Below are 19,797 nucleotides of genomic sequence, written 5' to 3'. Positions count from 1 at the left end.
GCCTTAGGAAACTAGGCCACCATAGCCAACTGTCAACAGTGCCAGGCTACTAAAATCGCAAAAGAAGAATCGGTTAAAGGAGCAATCATTTTTCCAGTGATTAATTATGAAGCAGCTGTTATACTGACAGAAAGTGGCCTGAAGGTTTCAGAGATTCTGTACTAAATCTGTTTTAAAGATGGCAGCCTCCATGTTGAGGTCCTGCTCTATGGAGCATAACTGGTTCATTTGAGGAACACAAAGCAATTTGAATCTTCATCTCACTTGCGCTGCTTTTAAAAATAATAAATAATCAATTTCATAAACGCTGTTTGCTACTTGTTAGTGGTAAAATGACTTATTGCTCTTTAAACTTTAATTCAGTAAATAGCTACCAATCAAACACGGTAGACACCGTCCCGGTGATGTTAAGTTCGCCATGCTCCATTTAAACAATGAGGGACCCACTTCCCAAACGCTTCGTCGCATTAAGAGCGTCGAGTGTCAAACTTGCGCTGCGGTGGAAGCGTCTTGCTCAGACCCGGACGGCAAATGCCTCGCGAGTAAAGTGGCGGGATGCACGCGCCGGCAAACCTTTTAACGTCCCTGACACTAAATTGCATTCACGCCAGACAACGGTGGTTAAAAGGTAAACCGATATTTGCTGATGAAACACAAATGTACAGTAAAGCGACGAGCTGTGCATACTTAACGTGGCACACAAATTGGCTAGCTGGATAACTAATTTAGCTGGCTATCTCAGGGGAAGGCCAATTTGGTTGTGCTGACAAGCCAGATTTATATCCCATCTTGGCTAGCGTTAACAGTCAAGTTAGATGTATTGAACCTCAGCCACTCTCGATACGAGTATTTTGTCTTATTAAATAAACTTTTATATATAATTTTCACATAGGTTAGGGTACTCCCCAATTTGACTGCTAAAGTGAGCTAGCTAACTAACGAACAGGGATGTCAGTGTTCGGAATTTCACTTCGACGTTGCTGCGAACCAGTTTCCAGTGAACGCTGAACAGTAACCTGAATGAGATACGCTTCCGCTAACTAATACACACCGAAAATGTCCACTTGTTCGAACTGTGTCACTGAAGAAAATTGGCTGGCTGTGTGTGTGACGACAGTACTGCATCTCTAGCTAAAATGCAGACTAATTTAGGAACTAACTTGAGCCGACTAGCTGGCTACCAAACACATGAACGTTAAGAATGTTAATGCAAAAACAATAGTATTTATCTAGCTTTAACGTTACAGAAGTCGCATCATGATTCAGCTAGCTAACCTAGTTGGTAATTCAGCAACATGTTGAAAAGTAAATTCACCTTCACCTGGAAGATTAAAAAGAATTAAGTAGGCCTATTTATGCTAAATATAAACCACTGATAGTCGCACAAAAGCTAGACTGTCACTAGAATCAGTCTGCCTTTACTGGCCAAGTATTTATACATTTGATAGCTGGCTACTTAACTGCATTAGACACAGCATGTCCCAACTTCACAATCGGATATTTTACCCGTTTACAGGATCAAAGTGTCAGGATACCTGAGGTGGTCAGTTTTGGTCTTGTGGTTTAACATCAGATCAGTTTTAAAGTCACATTTGAGACAAGGAAAGTTAAAAACGTAAGGAACGCAGTGAACAAACTGGTAGAATAACGCATCCAGCTGTGTATAGCTAATAATTAAACACTTTGATTTCTTGTAAGAATACACACACACCATTAGCCGTGAATTCTTAAATTGGGTTAGCTAGATATCTAAACAAGCTAGCTCTCTCTAGTTAATTTAACATTAGCAGCATCTAACTCGGCAGCCTTGTAAACTATCTGAATGTACGTTACAACCAATGACATTCGTGTAACGTAACTGACTACCTACGTACCTACCTAATTAATTTGCTGCTAATTAGCAAACGCTAGCTGGCCAACTGCACCATGGAACGTTTGAAAGTATATACGGACGTCGCCCTGACAGCGGGCTGGCTGGCTAGCAAGTGTCCAAAGACATGTAGATGTCTCGTCGGGTAGGTAGAGTAAGTGGAATGTGACTTTCAACATGTAAGGTAGTAGAGTTAGAATTAATAAGCATGGAAAATATAACGTTTTTGAAGAAAGGGGGGGAAATTAAGTCTTTCTTAGGTGTAAGCGTGTTCAAATTAGAAACAACAGTATAATGCAGTGTGTATCAATAACTTTTCCCAGGTCTACAAACTAGCCACGAAAAGAACTATTGTTGAAGATGGTTTTCTTCACGGAGCTCTTCAGCTACAAACGAGGGTCGCTAGCCAAGATCTGGCTTGCAGCCCATTGGGAAAAAAAGATAACGAAAGCTCATGTATTTGAGTGCAATTTAGAGACAACTGTTGAAGATATTATTTCCCCTCAGGTACTTAAGTGACTGTTATGCTTGTTATTAAATTGTTTAGTGGATGCTAAGCTGTACCTAATATCTTGTCCATGTTAGAAATGCTCAAACAAATTTTATGTGAATGTGTTCATTTCCCATGATTAACTGCTAGATAAAGATTGGTCTGCGAACTTCAGGTCACCTGCTTTTGGGTGTTGCACGGATCTATTCAAGGAAAACCAAGTATCTCCTTGCAGACTGCAGTGATGCTGTGGTTAAAATCAAAGTGGCTTTTAGACCAGGTTATCACAACTCTCACATTTTGCTTCCATGTCCTACAACATACTGCATAACGTTTCACTAGGATTATTATGAGCTGGTTTGTCATAAATGGCTCATATGAATCCAAGCATTTTGTCAAACCAGCAGACAAACATCTGAATCAGACTGATTTCATTGTTGTCTTCAATGAGGTACATCAAGGTAAAATATATTTTGATTAGAAGAAATGCGTGAGCTCATGACTGCTTTTATGGATTGTTTACCAAATTCACACAATTGGAAGTGTTAATTTTCAGATGGTATAATCACATGTTGCAAATTACTTGTTAGAGCAAATCAGCACTTAATATGGTGAACAGTGGGCAATGTAGTAAGGTGGGCACAAATGTGTAATCTTTTAAGCGTGGTAATGTTTGCTTCATCATAACAGGACAGACAGATCTGCCTGAGGAAGGAATGGAGGCAATGTTCAAGGCTGTTACATTGCCAGAAGACTTCACTGATTTTCAGTCACAGCTGCCTGACCTCAAGTATAGAATTATTCCCCAATTTACTCAAACTATCAGATGATTTTTCTCTAAATTGTCGTCGACTTTCCACCATTTTGCTCTATGCTGTAACATATGAGTTTCATTTGTGGGTTATGTCTCTCATAGTACAATTGACGTGGTAGATCACTTCTCACTCCACCAATGTCATGCCGAGGAAATCACTCTCAAAGAGAACATAGGAAACAGTTTTCTCACCATAGATGACGTGGGTGAGAGCATATTAGCAGATCCATATCTAAAGCCGAATTCACTAACCATATAAACTGGGGCACCCTAAATGAGTTATTTTCTGTCTTGTAGCAGATGACACCCTATCTCATCAGGGTCTATTTGACCTGAGTTTTCACAGTCTTGCTTCAAATGGTGACAGATTTGGTGACGAAGGCATGGCTTATGATGCTGTTGGTACTGATTCCTTCTGTATATTTCTTCTGTCATCCAGACAGGACTTAGGAGCCCATTGCACACAATGAGCATAAAACTGATTTATTAAAATACAAAATAATAATCAAAGTAGAAAATGTACTATTACAAAATTGGCTCTCCATCAATTTTTGTATATGCATTGTTTTCATATAATTACTATTTCACTACGTTGATGACGACAAAATCTAATTTATTCTCTTCACTGATCCGTTATTTACTTTAACATCAAACTAATATAAAACCTAGCATAAATGTAAAATTTGATGAGTTTGGCAGCTTCTATACTATTACTGGCGTATGTTCCTATTTTGAAATATGGTCAATGTTTTTCTGTGTGTCCAGATTTAATAGTTAATGCTAATGACAATGCTCTGCTTACTGACTCCTGTGGTCATTCACCCGAAGAGTTCCCTGCAACACCCCCACCAACTGCTGTTAATGTACCAGGTATTTATGGACCTTTGGACTAGATTCTCCTGTAATATCTGTACACCAATGTAAGGTAAGTGTATTTGCTGAACACAGTGGGTGAACCTCTATTATCACACTTGCAGGTATATGTATTAACTGGTTAGCCATGTAGTTAACTTTAAATTATATTTTTAATGACATTTTAAGATATCAACAATTTCTGACACTGTAGAATGGGGAAAGAGCCTACATTACAATTATTATTTAAAAAATGCATTATTTTCAAGGGTAATGTTGGGGTATTTGCTGAAATATGCAAAACAAGATTCAAGTGACTTCATTTTTAACATTTGTTATTGGCTGCAACCAGCAATTGCAAAATACAAAGTGGACTAATATTTTCCCACTTTTTACAGCAGATAGCTTGAAAGATAGCAGGCCTCTAGCAAACCAGGGCATTTTTCTGAGCAGTAAGACACAGAAGGCCATTTATTTTATTTTTTTCTTTGTTAACCCTTGAAAAATTAAAAGTGCTATATATTAATGCTGGTCATTACAGTTGGTTTACCTATTGTTGGTTGTCTTGTACTGTTCCAGCTACAAAACCTGCCATTCTCTCCATGCCAGAGACCTTGCTAGACAGCCCAAGCCATAATGAGACAACACTACTAGATGATGCAGAGAAAGGTTTCACTCTCGAATCTGTGGCTGTCACACGTAAGTGTCTACAAGAAGATTTCTGACTGGGGTCGGGAAATGTTTGCAACTAAGTGACCACAGAGTCAGTTCATGCTTTTCTAGTTACATATTGGGTGCACAGAATGTTAGGTTAATTGCTCAGACAGTTAGGTTCGTCACACAAGGATTTTGTTGTCTTTTTGCCCGATAGTCAAAAGAAGTACAATATTAGTCACTCTTTGTGCCACCCTGATTTAGCTAACAGCTTGATCCTTTATTTTCAGCCTCTTCAGACAGGAAAAGAGGCAACAGGAAAAGGAAGCTTGTGGTTGACCAGTATAAGGAACTTTCTAATGACACAATCAGAGCACAGCTAAATGACTGTTCTGACATTTTGGCCTCATTAGACATGGCTCCACCCACACGCCAGCTTTTAGAGTGGAAGGAAAATGGTGGAGCAGATTATCTTTTTTCACATTTCTGTATCCCAGTCACACACAGTGACTTGCAGCAGGTAATGCATCTGTGCCCTCACACTCAGCTAGGGCTGGACAAGCAAACAATACCTTTGGAATTATTTTCAAAAATACAAAACTAGTTCTTTCCATTATTTAAAAGGTGGACACAAAACATGCTCTGGGGTGTATAAAATACATGCTGCATTTCAGATTTCATCTGAACAGTTTCATTAGTTAACCGAGTGAGTTTGCTGTACCATACTGGAGACAGCCACCCTATTTTAGTCAAGTGCTAATCACTCTCCACCTACACCCAGAGCTGATTCTGTACATTGGCTGAAAACATCTCTGTCTGTGTTCTCCATAATTACTTCTGTACATTTACTAGTTCAGGCTCTGAACTTAATTCAGCTGTGGTGAATACATTTCCCTGTGATCCAAGGTTGAAATCTAGTAGTACGTTTTCTCATGTCACCTTTTGGTGTTTTGGCTTTCTTAACACAACTGAAATATAATATAGTGGCTTGGAGAGGTAAACACACTACTGACATAATTCATCTGTAGGACCCCTTTACAGTTCGCTAAAGCCAAATTGTATCTACAAATGTGCTAATTTTCTGACAAGATATTATTTTTTTTTAAGTCTTACCAATTTGGACATATTTGTGTGAAGTCTGTGTAATGAGTTCCCAAAAGTTGTGTATTAAGTCCTCATGGTGATCATGGTCAATAAGCAAAAAATAAATGGTTTGCTTTACCTGTCAGTTTTTAGTGAGATCATGAAACGTGCTCAGCTATCATTATTCTGCCAAAGTAGTGCATTCTCTGCAAATTCTGTCATTGTGCTACTAAAGCAGTGCAGCCTGGGTGACTGTCCCTTCCTCTTTCCTCCAGCTGTTCCCTCGAGATGTGTTTCCTGGGAGACGGGGGCTGACTCGCAAAGCGAGAGAGGAGAGTGATTTCGAAAATACTAGGGAGCTGGGGAGAGAAGGTATAAAGGGTACACACAGATTCATATACAATTACATTATACTCACACTGACACAGCTATCCAGGGAGAGGCACATAATCCCAATAAATGTCTTTTCCTGATCCACATGCGTGTGTATTCGTAGACTGTGCGAGCAGTGTGGTGTCTCTGGTGGAGGAGCTCAGTTTATTGGAGGAGACTATGGATCCAGGGAGATATGCACAGGCAGGTGGCTCAGTAAAGCCCAGCATCAGCCACACAGAGCATTCATGGTCCTTTAAGGATTGTGCACACACTCATGAATGGTTTCTTCGAACTTACAACTCCAGTTGCTTCTTAGCAGCCAGTTCATTAGAAGCACCCATCTTATAGGTACCCCATGAGTACATGTGTGATTTTAATTTGAACCAGACATTGTTAGCCATCCTCTAGCCCTTCATAAGTGCTCAGCATCTGGAACAGTAAGACCCCTGAGATGCACCTCTCTCAACCCAGGAGGACAATGAAATAGTAAAATGCCTGCAACACTACTGATACATTATATAATCTCAACACCTCCAACCATGTCATTGTTCACTCTGTGGACAGTGGCTTATCATTAAACTAATATATACATTAGTCATGTGGTCAGAAGCTGATCAGTAATGAATTGGGCAGAAGATGGTGGAATTGTGCATGATAGAACATTGACCTGTAGTCAAGCTGTACCTATAAGGTGAGGGGGTGTTTTGTAATAAAGTATCTTGTAAGTGTATATTATGTATAGTTTGAAGGATGCATACTAATATGCATTTCCAATGATTTTTGCTTGGTGTTGGGTGCATGCTTAATCTGTATATCAGAGTCTTATTTGAAATGATGTTTAAGTAGACTTTATCTCTGAACAGTGTTTCTGTACAGGAGCTGCTCTGTCACACTTTGTCATACTTCACCTGGTAACATGTAATCATACATCCACTACTCACCTATGTTCTCTCCTTCTTTTGTTCTTTATGCTACTGTTCACTTCTCAGTTATTCATGCTCTTCTCTCTCCTCCCTTTCCTCCCACACCTTCCTTGTTCTTTTTCTGCCAAACTATTTTTAATCTGTCTCTCACTTTATCTCTCTCCCTCTCTCAGGAGGAGAGCAGGTTGGAGGTAACATGCCCAGAGCTGCTCTCTGAGGACTCAATACTGGTACATCCATCTGGAGTGGATAGGGAAATCCTACTGACACAAACCCAGACACAGGTAGTGCTAAACAGATACCCACCCACACACATGCATACTTTCTGAGGCTGCTATGGGCCCGAGGGTTATTAGGTGTGTATAAACTTAAGAAAGAACAACGATATGATTGACCACAGGTTTCTAAACAAGCTGTCTTTGTTCTTGTTGTCTATCTTGTTCTGCCTTTTTAATTTTCTGCTCCCGTTTCCTCCTCTATAGCTCCTGCTTTCCTTCCATTCTCAGTCACGCACTCACACATGAGCATGCACACATTCTCAGTCACATTCTCTCTCATACACACACACACGCACACGGTCACTTTCTATTACACACCATGCTGTATATTACGAAACAGTGATATCCCTTCTGTTCCCAGCAGTCTACACTGGACAGCCAAGACATGGAAGAGAAAAGAATGACCAGTCGAGCACAGATTCTCCTTCAGGTCCTCAAAGTAAGACATAGTGTGGCCTGTCTTACTGATCTGGTGCTGATGCAGATCAGACCTGCCACCCTGAACTAATGAGTGCCAGGATTTAACGGTTGAGAGGGAATGAGCAAAAATGAAAGCGAAACCCCTTCCCCTACTGCCACACTGTCAAAACAGCTATTTGAATGGATCAAATATCCACAGCATTTTTCTGCAGGATCATAAAAATTATATATTCAGTTATATATTTAAATAGCAGACTTCTGAAAGGAAACCATCTGTGTGCGGGTGAGTGAGCATTCATGCTTGCATGTATGGGCCACCAAATTATATGATATATACTGATGATATGTTTGTCATAGGAGAAGGAGAACAGCAACCTCGGTGCTGCCTTCAGTCTGCACACTTTGTGTGCGAGAAGCAGCCGCTCCGAGGTAGCAGCCACGTTTTTTGCTCTATTGCTGCTAAAGAAACAGCGAGCCCTTGACCTCTACCAGAGCGACCCCTATAGCGACATCATTGCAACACCTGGGCCTTTTTTCTACAAACCTAATAAAATGTAACTAAACGGTACAATAAAATCAATTAAAGGTGAGTTCTCCCTGTTATGTATGGTTGTTTGAATATTGGTTCTTGTGGTATGGACCTAGCTAAGCACCTAAATGCTGGATTTTGGGAGACCTTTAATGATCAGCATCATTTAAAATTTGTTATAGTCTTTAAGAACTGCACTACACTGTTTGCCACTCTTCTAGATAGCATGCTATCCTACCTTTTGAAGTCTGAGCTTTGATGATTCATGCAACTAGGCCAATACTGAGACTCTGAGGACATAATGAACTAGAACTTATACTGTCACAAAGTAGGTTCCTCTAGATTGTGACTCTAGAGAGCAGGATTTCTGCATCATATTTAATTGTCTTGCAATATTTAAGCAACCAGACATAGTATGTTTGTGTAAAAACATATGTCTTTAAGTTTATATGCCATTGTAAATAGAATATCAATGACCAGTGCTTCACCGGTTGTTTGTTCTTTGTACTACTCTAGCCTAAAACTGCTGTTATACAGTACTCCCTTAAAAATAATTTAAAATGCAAACTTGTGTACATTAAATTAAGAATGTTATAAACTACGTTCTCCCACATAAAAGTAGATGATTTGTAAATATTAATTGAATTTGTTGAGATTTTTCATAAATGGTTTTTGGGTGTGTTTTTGTTTGTTTTTTGTAGTGATTGTGGTATTTATACTGATGCCTATTAAAAACTAACAAAAAAGGTACATTTAATGGGGGAAATTCATACCTGTCGGAGGGAGTTCGCTGGTGGAGAGTTTGACGTCTTTATTTTGGTAGCCGCGGTCTCTTTAAGAATCGGCGCAGCATCACACGGTTGCATCAAACTGCTTTTGTAGCTTCCGCGCATGTTCTTGCCCGCGTCAGCATCCGTCCGTCTCCATCAAGCAGTCGCATCGATACCCCGTCCACAGGTCCATCCAAAAGCAAAATATAAACTTCACTAGTCTCTGTGATGGAGGACGAACCGTGCGTCGTGGAGGACACAGAAACTGTAAGCCCTAGGATGGTTTGTTTATTTGTTCCCTTTATTTATTTATTAATGTATTTTTTTCTTTACTGTAATTTGGTTAGTAATCAACAATTGGAGCATCTCAATAAGTGGCTCTATAGTGCATTGCCAAAAAAATAAATAAAATTCAGGCGGCGACTAACAGGTTAAATAATCCGCATAATGTTAAATCGATTTTCCTGGGTGGTATGACTACAACATGTACTTCTAAAATATGATTCTGAGTATAAATCATTCAAAGGCACAATCCAGGACAAGGAATTTATAACCTTGAAACGCGTAAGATTTTTTTTTAAATCAGTTTAAATCTAGGTCTAATCTTCAATGTTTAAGATATTCTTTCCGCTTCACTTTAAGATGGACAAAGATAAAGATAAATAAACAGACGAAGCATTTATTTGACTGTCACTATGTCAAAGGTTCAAATTATGTGTTGATTGTTTCGGGTGTTACGCAGACCTGTTTACTGCGAAGGATACTACTGGAGGTTTACCCGCAATGGAGTCGTGACGTCATAGGTCAAGCGCACTTAAAAAGCACTTGCATTTAAAGTTCACACGATCTTCATTTATCGGACTTTCGCATTTTCCAACCCTTTACCTTAGTTGAGATCTTTGTGTTTTACGTTTTCATGACACCAATTAAATTGCTAAATCTAACCCAAACAGGCTATTTAACCTAAGCATACAATACCAAAGGTAGGCCTCACTGAGGGCTGATTACAAACAAATTAAAACTCTATTATCAGCCACCTCCCCTTGGAACATTTAAGAAGGATTGTCCCCATCCTGCATCAGTTGCTGTCAGAGCTTCAGATTTTCCTGCCCTAAACTTTTGTCCCAAGTTAAACCCTCCGGCAGTTGTGCATATGCTGATGTGGTAATCTTTATTTTTCTCACCTAACCTATTAACTGGAGCAGTATTTGTCTATATCAAAAGTAATGTTCTCTCTTAGGACATAGTGCTATGGAAAGTGCTGCAAAAACAATTGTTAAAATATCGTTTGCCTTTAATATCGATGTACTGATATTGGACCAGTATATTCTCTTCAATCCCTAATTTCAATGATTACAAGAGACATGTAAAAGCTAATAAGCTAAACACGAAAACTTTTGCCAAGACATTAATGTAATCTGCTTACCTCTTATTTGGCTACCATATTGATTTGTGAGTGATTAATTATTTCTTATGCAGAGCATATTTGTCTTAGATGAAGAAACCAACATAAAATATAATCATTTTAAAGCACAAGACATTTACATTTCCAAACACAGTGTACAGACTCATGCTGACCTTTAGCACTCTTATACAATTGCCATGTACTGATTATCACTGTTATATCAGAATGTGACACATGCAGTGTCATTCCAACCACTGGACTGACATTGTGTGTCTCGGTTTGTCAAAATAGCTGTGCAGGTTTCCTGAGTGAGAGAATCAGCCTGGTGTGTGGGTGTTTGATGGGATTCTGTTCAGTTCGTTGTGCTAAGGTGTTATTTTTACTGTGCCATCAGTTTAGTTACATAAGGGTTTAAACTGTTTGTACTTCATATACTGTTGCTCCTCTATCCTGCTTTTACTTTTGGTATCATTTTCAGTTTTGCTCTCTCCAGTCAAAAAGCTTGGTCACTAGGCAACCATGCATGTTATAAATGTAACAGCAAAGTACATCTTCAGTCTGTGTTGTGCCACTGAATATTTTGTTCACCCACATATTTGTTTTTGTACAACATGACTTTGTCATTTAAGTTTACATGCCATTATTTCATTTGTCATTTCACCCTGTTTTGTTGTATCTTGAGTGAGATGTGGTTTGTTATAGATAAATTAAGATGTATTTTCCTTTTAGTTTGTTTAATAAAATGCACCTGACCCAATGAGTTTTGTTTAAAGGAATAAAAGAACAACAGAATTATTTGAGTTACTTTAACCAGGGAAGACCAGAACTCACCACTATGTTGTTTCCTGAAGAGTGAGGATGAGTGATTTCTCATTCACCAGCCGCTTCTGTCTTAAAGAATTGCTGCCTTACATTTCAATGCTAAGCTGTGTCTCACCCAAGGACATCACTGGAACCAATTTAATGGGACATGTGCCCCAGTAAAATGTTCCACGCCCTACTTCAATCATAGGGCTAAAAAGTGGATATGAAAGCCATAATGCTTTATGTTTTAATCTGGATTGTTGAAAATATCTATACAATGCAAACATTAGCCACACAAATTCTCTATAGCTACTATGGCTCCTATAAAGATCCAGCTTCATTCCAAATGTTTTGGTGTCCACTATACTATCTGTGCTCTATATGGGGATAGCAGTAGAAATTGACTTACATTCATATTTAAAAGCCAGCCAGCCATGAAAAATCAAGATAATAATAATGCATGCATTTAAGGCTAACTACACATAAACATTTAATCTACCAAAACCACATATTAGACCACTAAAGCTAAGGCATTGGTAATGTTGGCAAAAGAGGGTATTGCTAAATATATAACACAAGCTTGTAAAATGAGAAATATAACCAGTGCACTGCTCATTTTGCAAGCTTGTGTTATCTAGCAAGAATGATATGATGATGCAAAAACAAAATCCAATAACTTATGTGTAGTTGTATGTCTCCAAATAACTATTTTATTAAAATATTATTAAAATGAAATCTAAATTATTACACACAAAATAACTCATGACAGAATAGAGCATTCAGAAAATGAGTAGGGTACAAGAGTGATGGAAGACAAACAAAAACAGTGAAAGTGAAGAACAGAGACAGAGTGAAAGCAGATGCAGGGCAAGGAGCAGGACTAAGAGAAAGAATAAAACAGAAGGAAAAGCTGAAATTGAATGGAGAAAGAGTGGGTCTTTACAAAAATAAAACATATCAAATATATGCACAATTCTGCACCTCTGACCTACTGGCGAACAATACGTTTGGGCAGCTCCTCCTTAATTATGTGTGCCCCAGTACAAGTAGTCTACAAAAGCCCCTGCTCACACCTGTGGCTTAACTGGAATACTGAATACTTAGTACTTAACTGAATACTGTTTGAATAAATGGTGTGTTTAGGTGATTAATTTTAGTTCATGTGTTAATGCCATTCATGGAGGGTAAATATTCAGTTTCAAGATAAACATGTAATGTGTCTTCATCTCAAGAATGTGATTTAAAAATAAATTGTCATTGAGTCCTGTGCAGGCGTGTGGGTTTGCTTTCACCTGACCCACATATAGACAGCAAGTAAAACGATTGAGATTATACTGATATAAGGAATAGTACAGTATCATTTTGTTTTTCAATATGCTCCCAAGACAATCAAAAAACCACAGTCAAAATGACTGGATAGCCTACAGTTCATATACTTTGTAAATATTGTTTATGTTTCTGGTTATGTAGAATTTAATACCATTTGTTCATGTGAGGATGCAAATTTTTTTATACATATCAACACTTAATATATGGACTTATTGATTATTACTGTCTCACACACTGCAGTATTTATGATTTCTGGATAATTAAAACATTGCATAATCCTTGTTCAAGATCAACACTTGTAATATTATCCAAATTTCAAGAAAATGATATAATAAATAGTTTTAATGTGTGTGTCGCTCAGGACACTGTGCGCTGAGAAATCCACACATCTGTTGGAGGCAGACCCTGTAAGGCTTACCCATGTCACTCTCATCAAACAGACGGCCCTCTGCTGGACAACGCAGGTACTGTCGTTGTAAAAGCCTTTCAGTCTGTCGCCTGAACTGAAAAAAAAGGAATGTAATATTCCTCCATGACAAGTACGATTCCTTGCAGTTTATGATGTCAATGTGTGTGTGTTTTGTAGACGACCCACTGGTACAGTCAGTACTCGGCATTCTCACGGTGACTCCTCCACCAGCAGCAATTACTTAACATCCTGCAAGGGCACAGAAAGCAATACCATACCCCTCTCACATCCAGCTACACCTCGGTTAGACACACACACACACACACACACACACACACACACACACACACACACACACACACACACACACACACACAGGCACACACACACACACACACACACACACACACACACACATAAACTATAATAAAACTGATGTCCTCCACTGAGGGCGTGTTCTAGATTCTGTATGGTACAAACACATGTGGACCCAAAAATAGACTCAGAGACCATGGAGTGGTTTCCTGAGGCTTTGCACACATAGTTCAGTTTGCAGTGTGAGACATTTTTTTCAAAAGTGATCAAGGTAGATTTTTTTTTAAACCTAAAACAATTCTTGAATAAAATAATAAATCAACTTTAAACATTAGCTAAGAGAAGAGGCACCAAATGTAACTTAAGTAAAGCTTAAAGGAAGGAACAGTATCTTATAGAATGATATGACACAAAAAGCCCACACACCTAAACCTAAGCCTAAAACTAAGCCTAAACACAAGTTTAGATTATTTGTAGATTATCTCAAACACTGTACCGGTAATGGAATAGTTTGGCCCAAAATTCAAGTGTTGCTGATGATGATTCACACTCCTAATTGATGGTAACTGGATTTAATTAAGATTAAGCCATGACAGTATTTTTGATCAGACAACCCCTTTGAAACACTTTTCTTTCATTTTATACTTTATTGGTCTTGAGACATGTTGTTCACTGAGGTCTTTCTCTGTGTAATCCACATTGGTCTTGTCCCAGGCGGCGTGGGAAGTATGCGGCCTGCAGTGAGAATCATGGGATACGGCCGCCAGCGCCTGAGCAGTACCTTACCCCGCTGCAGCAGAAAGAAGTGTGCATTCGTCACCTGCGTGCCCGCCTCAAAGAGAACGTGGAGAGGCTGCAGGACAGGTTAGTGGCAGATCCATGTCAGCAGGGTGCCACAATGCAACACCATGCCCCCATGTTGCACCCTCATACCATCAAGAGCATGTTCTGAAGCAGTGTTGCAATATGAAATCAAGGCAAATTCACAACATTCTCAAAATGCATGTTCTGATAAGAAACACTTAACACAAGTTACAGTTTGTTCCAAATAATGGCATACTTGCAGTTAGATACTTAAATACATGATTAAGCATTTGATTACATTTTTGATTACACTTTGAATAAATTTTATCAGTGGAAATTAATCTGCACAAACTAAGACCATTTCAGCTTTGGTGATAATAATATGTGATCAACTTTGTCCTTTGTGTAATTGTATTGTGCTGACATTAGTGTGGATCAAATGTTTAATGTGTAACAATAATTCCATGTAATTGACTGAAAAAAGTCCTGTGTTGGATTTTCATGTGTGTAGGGTGCTGCTGCCTGCTGAGTCAAATTCTGTTTCCCTGCAGGGACTCAGAGATAGAGGACCTGCGCATGCAGCTGACGCGGATGCAGGAGGATTGGATCGAAGAGGAATGCCATCGAATCGAGGCACAGCTGGCCCTGAAAGAGGCTCGGAAGGAGATCCAGCAGCTCCAGCAAGCCGTGGACACGGTCCGGACCAACCTGGCAAGCCGTGACTCTGACCAGCCTGACTTCCAGTCGGACGGGGTTATTGGGGGCAGGTTGGGCCTCCGATTGGGAGCCTCCAGGTCCTGTGGCTGCTCTCCTGCTCGCACCATCAACCGCAGCGCCACCTTCACCAGGCTGAGGAGCGAGACGCCGCCCGGCACAGACCATAATGACAACGTGCCCTTCGAGGTTCACACTCCCGCCAGCCGACGAGCGACGACCTTGCCCAGAGGCGATGGGCGCACCCATCTCCTTTTGGAGGCAGCCCTTCTGTCGGAGCAGGTGCCACACACACCACTTTGCTCCACCTTGTCACGCTCCTCCACCTATGACAAGTTGTATAGTGGCGAGACAGTCCTGCCCATCAGCCGACCCTGCCACACACTCAACAACTGTAGCTGCGTGGCCCACGCCTATCCACCTCACCACCACCTCTTCTTGCACCTCCCACAAGATGACGCTCCCCCTCCACCTCCTCCACCACCTGCACCCTCAGCGCCCCCTACTGCTTCAGATGTGACTAGTGACAGGCCTGGCTTCAGATCACAAGCCTGCAGTCCCACGATCACCTGGATCTCAGAAGAAGAGGGTGGTGGTGAAGAACTGAGCTTCATCAGCTCAACTCCATTTGCACCAGATCTCACTCTTGCCGAGCCACAGACATTTTCAGTGTCTTCCATGACCATTTCACCTGCGCAGGTGTCGTCCCTCACAGAGCCTTTGCCTCCAGAAAACCTTGCAGAGTTAACATCATCCACAACAACTACACCCACGGTGTTGCCTACGACACAGATCCAGCAACCTTGTCCTAGAGCATCTCCACTCACACAGCTGCTACCGCAGGGACTGAAGGCAGAGGGGTTAAACGAAGAACATGGCATGGACGTGGCCAGTACTGAGGAGGGGGAACTAGAACAAGCTCCTCAACGGAGCCACTGGAGCCGCTACTTCCTGATTGACCTTCTAGCAGTAGCGGTGCCAGTAGTGCCAACAGTGGCGTGGCTCTGTCGGCGGACCCAGGATGAAGGGGTGCCTATGTACCACATGGGCTCGCTGCTCCGCGGCTGCTGTGCAGTGGCACTTCATTCCCTGAGAAGGGTCAGCAGCAGCCGTGCCCCCACAGGGACAGGAGGTGCAACTACAGTCTAAATATAGGCCCTGTATAAGCAGACAATGACCTGGGGCAGGTTTTACTAAAGGCAAGGCCTGTACTACTTGGTTAATAGGCCCATAAGTGAAACAGACAATAAAACGATCTACAATTTAAAAAAAAAAAAAGGAAAAAAAAAAGGCTCTTGGTCTTGGAGCTAATGCCACCGATGTAGGCGTTGACTCAGTTCACGACTCTTGCTCATTTCCTCCAATTATGTGTCTGTTTTCCTTTTTCCTCTTCTGCTCCTATCAACTGGTTCCTTTCATCTCAGCCTTTTGGCTCTGCTAGAACAAAGTACAAAATCAAAAACCCACCACTTTAAACCTTACATATGAAACAATGCTTCTTTGAAATACAGTGCGTAGTAGGTAACTGGTAATGTTTTTTTTGTTGGTTTTTTTTTAGGGTTTTTAGCCACATTGTATTTGGCTATGCCTCATTAATATGAGTGTTTTATCACAAACCCAGAACCAGTTTTTCCTGTAAAGGAAGAAATGATGGAACTGAGTAAGGAAACATGCCACTAATGTGCCTCTGGCTGAAGGAATGTCTTAAGATTGCTGAATGTCTCAGGACTGCAGAGTGCCCAGTGTTTGTTTAAGACTTGTTCAATATATTTATTTAAGCGATCTCAGGCTGAATTCTGAATGTATAGCAAGCACATAAAATTCAAGATCTTGTCACTTAGCCAGCACGCTTCAGTTTAAATCTAGACTCTACGCTACAGTTCATCTTCTCTGTTGAACAGCTAAGCAGCACTGCTCAGTAGTATGTATGGATCAAGAGTAGACGTGTGTAGTCCAAACAGGCTTACAGTCGATTTCTGCTTGGTGTTTATCACCTTATATCTCATTTACATTTTTATGCTGAGTTTAGCACTTTAAATCAAGCAAAGAGCATTACTTGAAAATCAGGGCTGTGTTGCATGCGTTCAGATTAGCTTGGTGAATGTTTATCAAATTATGCATTAGAACTGTAGATGATCAGACATGATTAAGAAGCCATGCACTCCAAAAATGGATTTAAATCAGGGATGTCAAGAGACCAATCTAATAGCTCCATGTGAAGCCTGGTTACATTGCATGTTAGATCAGAGACTCCAGTAGATATGAGAGTGGACTAGCAAACTCCCTTTGTTTTAATGGACATCAATGCATAAGAATCTTCTAAAATTAATCTTAATTTACAAGAAAATACTACTCACCAAATGCTATTTTACAAATGTAGTCAATAGCCAGCAAGGCCTTGAAGAGGTTTTTGGAGTAGGTCTTTCCTGTAAATAATGTGTGGTTTCAAAATAAAATATTTGTCTTTAAATGACCATTATCCTCTTTCTGTGCACAAGTCAGCAGCAGCCACTGTAATTAATATTAATATGCTCTTCAAATACATCACTAAGCCCATCTGCATAGCTTGCAAATCTCAAGATGAAGGAAACCACACCATTAAGTCAAACATGTGTTGTCTTTTTATAAACAATGTTTATTTAAGTAGTTTGTTTCAGAATTATCCAAATTTCCCCAACAGAGTACAGACTACCAGCTCAGCCAAAGCCCTGTTGTACTGATCGTGTTTACAACACAGAAATCAAATACAAAAAGAGGGAGAAAGGAGAAAGGTTTCATAGTGAACATCCAGTGGGTGAGAGCATGCCAATGATCGTGTCTAACTGGAAAGGAATAAAAAGGCAACAAAATATACAAATGGATTACAGAGCTAAGATAAGTGGTATAACTATCAACACTAGCCCCTTTCAAGGACCACGTGCAGGAGACCATGTTCCCCAGAAAGGCTGACCTGCAAAATGAACAAGAGAGAAACAGTCAGATGGGCATGAGGTGCATCAGCTGCAATGTGCTTCAGGAAAAACGTCAATAAGGATTATATGGTCTACGAGCCTGTTAAATAAACCGCAGCGGACAGTGAAGTCATGTGTTTGTCCAGGACAATAATAATCTCTGAGAGAGGGCTGTTACTGCAGAGCTATTATAAATGAGCCCCCCCCCCCCCAACCTGGAAGAACCATTATAGATGTGTGTGCTGTATCCAAGTAGTATAAGAAAACTGTACAAACTAAATTAAGTTCTCCTGTACCCATAAAGTTATATTACACTGACACTGGCAAAGTCAAATCAAGCAAAGTTCAAAACCAAAGCATCACAGCTTTACACAACAGCCAATCAAGGACCAGAAATGCAATACATTAATTCAAAAGATGGCAAACTCACCCTGAAAGAATTAATAGGGAAAAACCTGAGTTGAACTGTGGATCTCTTACTCCAAGCCCAGAAGTTCCACATCAAATATGAGGGAGGCATTAGGAGGGATGATGCCAGGGTGACCTTTGCTCCCATATGCAAAGTCTGGAGTGCAAGTCAGCTTGGCTCGCTGTCCTACACTCATCTACAACACAAGAGGTCCAAGTCATGTAAAGAAATAACTCTGATGGAAGTCACTGCACATGGCATTGCTGAATGATCATTTACATGATTGTTTTTTTTTTTTCACCTGGGCTACTCCTTCATCCCAACCACGAATCACTTCCTGCTTGCCTATCTTGAATTTGAAAGGCTTGCCTCGTTCCCGAGAGGAGTCAAACTTGCGTCCGTTTGTCAGCGACCCTGAGAAAGATTGTTCAGCACTATTGTTTTCCACAGAAAACCACATTACATTTTACAAAAGACTGTACATGGGCGAAACGCAATACCGAAACGTCAAAGTATCGTTAGCTAAATTGATCAAGGGCGGGTCCAACGTAAACAGTCCAACATTAGCAGGCCGACAATGATCTACTGACATATTTGAACCATTCTGAATAAAGCTCTTGCAGGACATGACAGTTCGGTCCACACGCTCCGTCTTCTACCGACGAGCTATACATACATCTAAACAATACTCCAGCTTTACCGAACTTGATGGCATTTACTGGGAAGGCATAATATAACGAATTAGCTAGCCTAACCTAGCCATCTACTCACCCAAATTTTCTCAATGAAAAAGTGCGCGCAAACCGAGACAAAAATTATCGGGTTTTTTTTTTCTTACAGTCAAAGATGACCAAATTGCGCAGTTTCGTAGACTGCGAAAATGGCCTATTTGTTAAAGCGGCATCGCGACCGGATTAGCAAGGAGGCTAACTGAACTGAACTGTGCTTTAGCTAGCCAGCTATACTAACTGGCCAAACCTGAAATGTGAGCGAGATAACTGGATAGCTATCGTAGCTAACGGTATGAATTCGGCAAGCTTTGAACGAGCCTAACCAACAAGCTAGATTGTTTTTCGTCTTACCTTCATAGTGTACGACGCACGTCTGTCCTTTTTTAGGGAAAGTGCTTCCTGAAAATGCAAAGCGAAAAAAAAAAAAATCAATTGCGCTATTTTTTGTGTGTGTGACTGTTATCTGGTGTTTTAGCTAGTCAACTAATGCTAAACTAGCGCGTGTGGAGAAAACTGCGAAATATGACTTAAAAATACAAATCACGCGTATTACGCAGAATTCCACAACGAAACACTTTCGTTATTTTACCATCTCCAGGAGTTATTGTTTCAAGCTCGACTCCCATCCTGGTTCGTCGCTTTCGAGTCTCTTTGCACAAAATGTGGTGTGTACAGCAGTAATTCCGATTCTAGACATAAAGGTTCTGTCTCTGCCCCAGAATCGCCAAGTTCCAGAGAACTGCTGCCCCTAGTGGTAGAGGACGGCGCACTGTCAGGAAACAATAAATACACCTACACCATAAGGCTTTATTTGATTGCAGTCTTCCGCTCTGCGAAGCTTTCAAAATAGGAGTGAAACATCAATAGG

At 40.4% G+C, this 19,797-nt stretch overlaps 3 protein-coding genes across 5 annotated transcripts; 2 read left to right on the top strand and 1 right to left on the bottom strand.

The window, feature by feature from the left end:
• The first annotated feature begins 550 nt into the window (after nucleotides 1-550).
• Nucleotides 551-8,806, top strand: rad21l1 (RAD21 cohesin complex component like 1). Of its 2 annotated transcripts, none has more exons than XM_027012228.2 (14): nucleotides 551-628; nucleotides 2,194-2,377; nucleotides 2,511-2,640; nucleotides 3,051-3,150; nucleotides 3,277-3,380; nucleotides 3,472-3,576; nucleotides 3,940-4,044; nucleotides 4,636-4,725; nucleotides 4,971-5,200; nucleotides 6,039-6,135; nucleotides 6,260-6,339; nucleotides 7,235-7,345; nucleotides 7,704-7,778; nucleotides 8,117-8,806. In XM_027012228.2, exons 2-14 carry the CDS (start codon nucleotides 2,231-2,233, stop codon nucleotides 8,315-8,317), a joined length of 1,575 nt encoding a protein of 524 aa, XP_026868029.2. In that variant the 5' UTR covers nucleotides 551-628; nucleotides 2,194-2,230; the 3' UTR covers nucleotides 8,318-8,806. The 2 variants fall into 2 exon arrangements, with proteins under 2 accessions (XP_026868029.2, XP_026868028.2); XM_027012227.2 differs by having other exon boundaries at nucleotides 7,701-7,778.
• A 403-nt stretch (nucleotides 8,807-9,209) lies between these two features.
• LOC113578792 (syntaphilin) lies at nucleotides 9,210-17,671 on the top strand. 2 transcript variants are annotated; one of them, XM_027012251.2, is made up of 5 exons: nucleotides 9,210-9,325; nucleotides 12,958-13,060; nucleotides 13,183-13,308; nucleotides 14,035-14,184; nucleotides 14,676-17,671. In XM_027012251.2, the coding sequence occupies exons 2-5, from the start codon at nucleotides 13,017-13,019 to the stop codon at nucleotides 15,985-15,987; spliced, it is 1,632 nt and encodes a 543-aa protein (XP_026868052.2). In that variant the 5' UTR covers nucleotides 9,210-9,325; nucleotides 12,958-13,016; the 3' UTR covers nucleotides 15,988-17,671. The 2 variants fall into 2 exon arrangements, with proteins under 2 accessions (XP_026868052.2, XP_026868053.2); XM_027012252.2 differs by lacking the exon at nucleotides 13,183-13,308.
• On the bottom strand, nucleotides 17,453-19,675 carry fkbp1aa (FKBP prolyl isomerase 1Aa). The gene is made up of 5 exons (XM_027012253.2): nucleotides 19,519-19,675; nucleotides 19,281-19,328; nucleotides 18,500-18,612; nucleotides 18,220-18,394; nucleotides 17,453-17,788 (listed from the first exon to the last, which is right to left on the bottom strand). The coding sequence occupies exons 1-4, from the start codon at nucleotides 19,553-19,555 to the stop codon at nucleotides 18,266-18,268; spliced, it is 327 nt and encodes a 108-aa protein (XP_026868054.1). The 5' UTR covers nucleotides 19,556-19,675; the 3' UTR covers nucleotides 17,453-17,788; nucleotides 18,220-18,265.
• Between the last annotated feature and the right edge of the window lie 122 nt (nucleotides 19,676-19,797).

This window comes from Electrophorus electricus, chromosome 18 (genome assembly GCF_013358815.1).
Source record: "Electrophorus electricus isolate fEleEle1 chromosome 18, fEleEle1.pri, whole genome shotgun sequence".
NCBI lineage: Eukaryota > Metazoa > Chordata > Actinopteri > Gymnotiformes > Gymnotidae > Electrophorus > Electrophorus electricus.
Note: the sequence above shows the minus strand (reverse complement) of the source record. Positions and strands in the feature narration are given on the sequence as shown.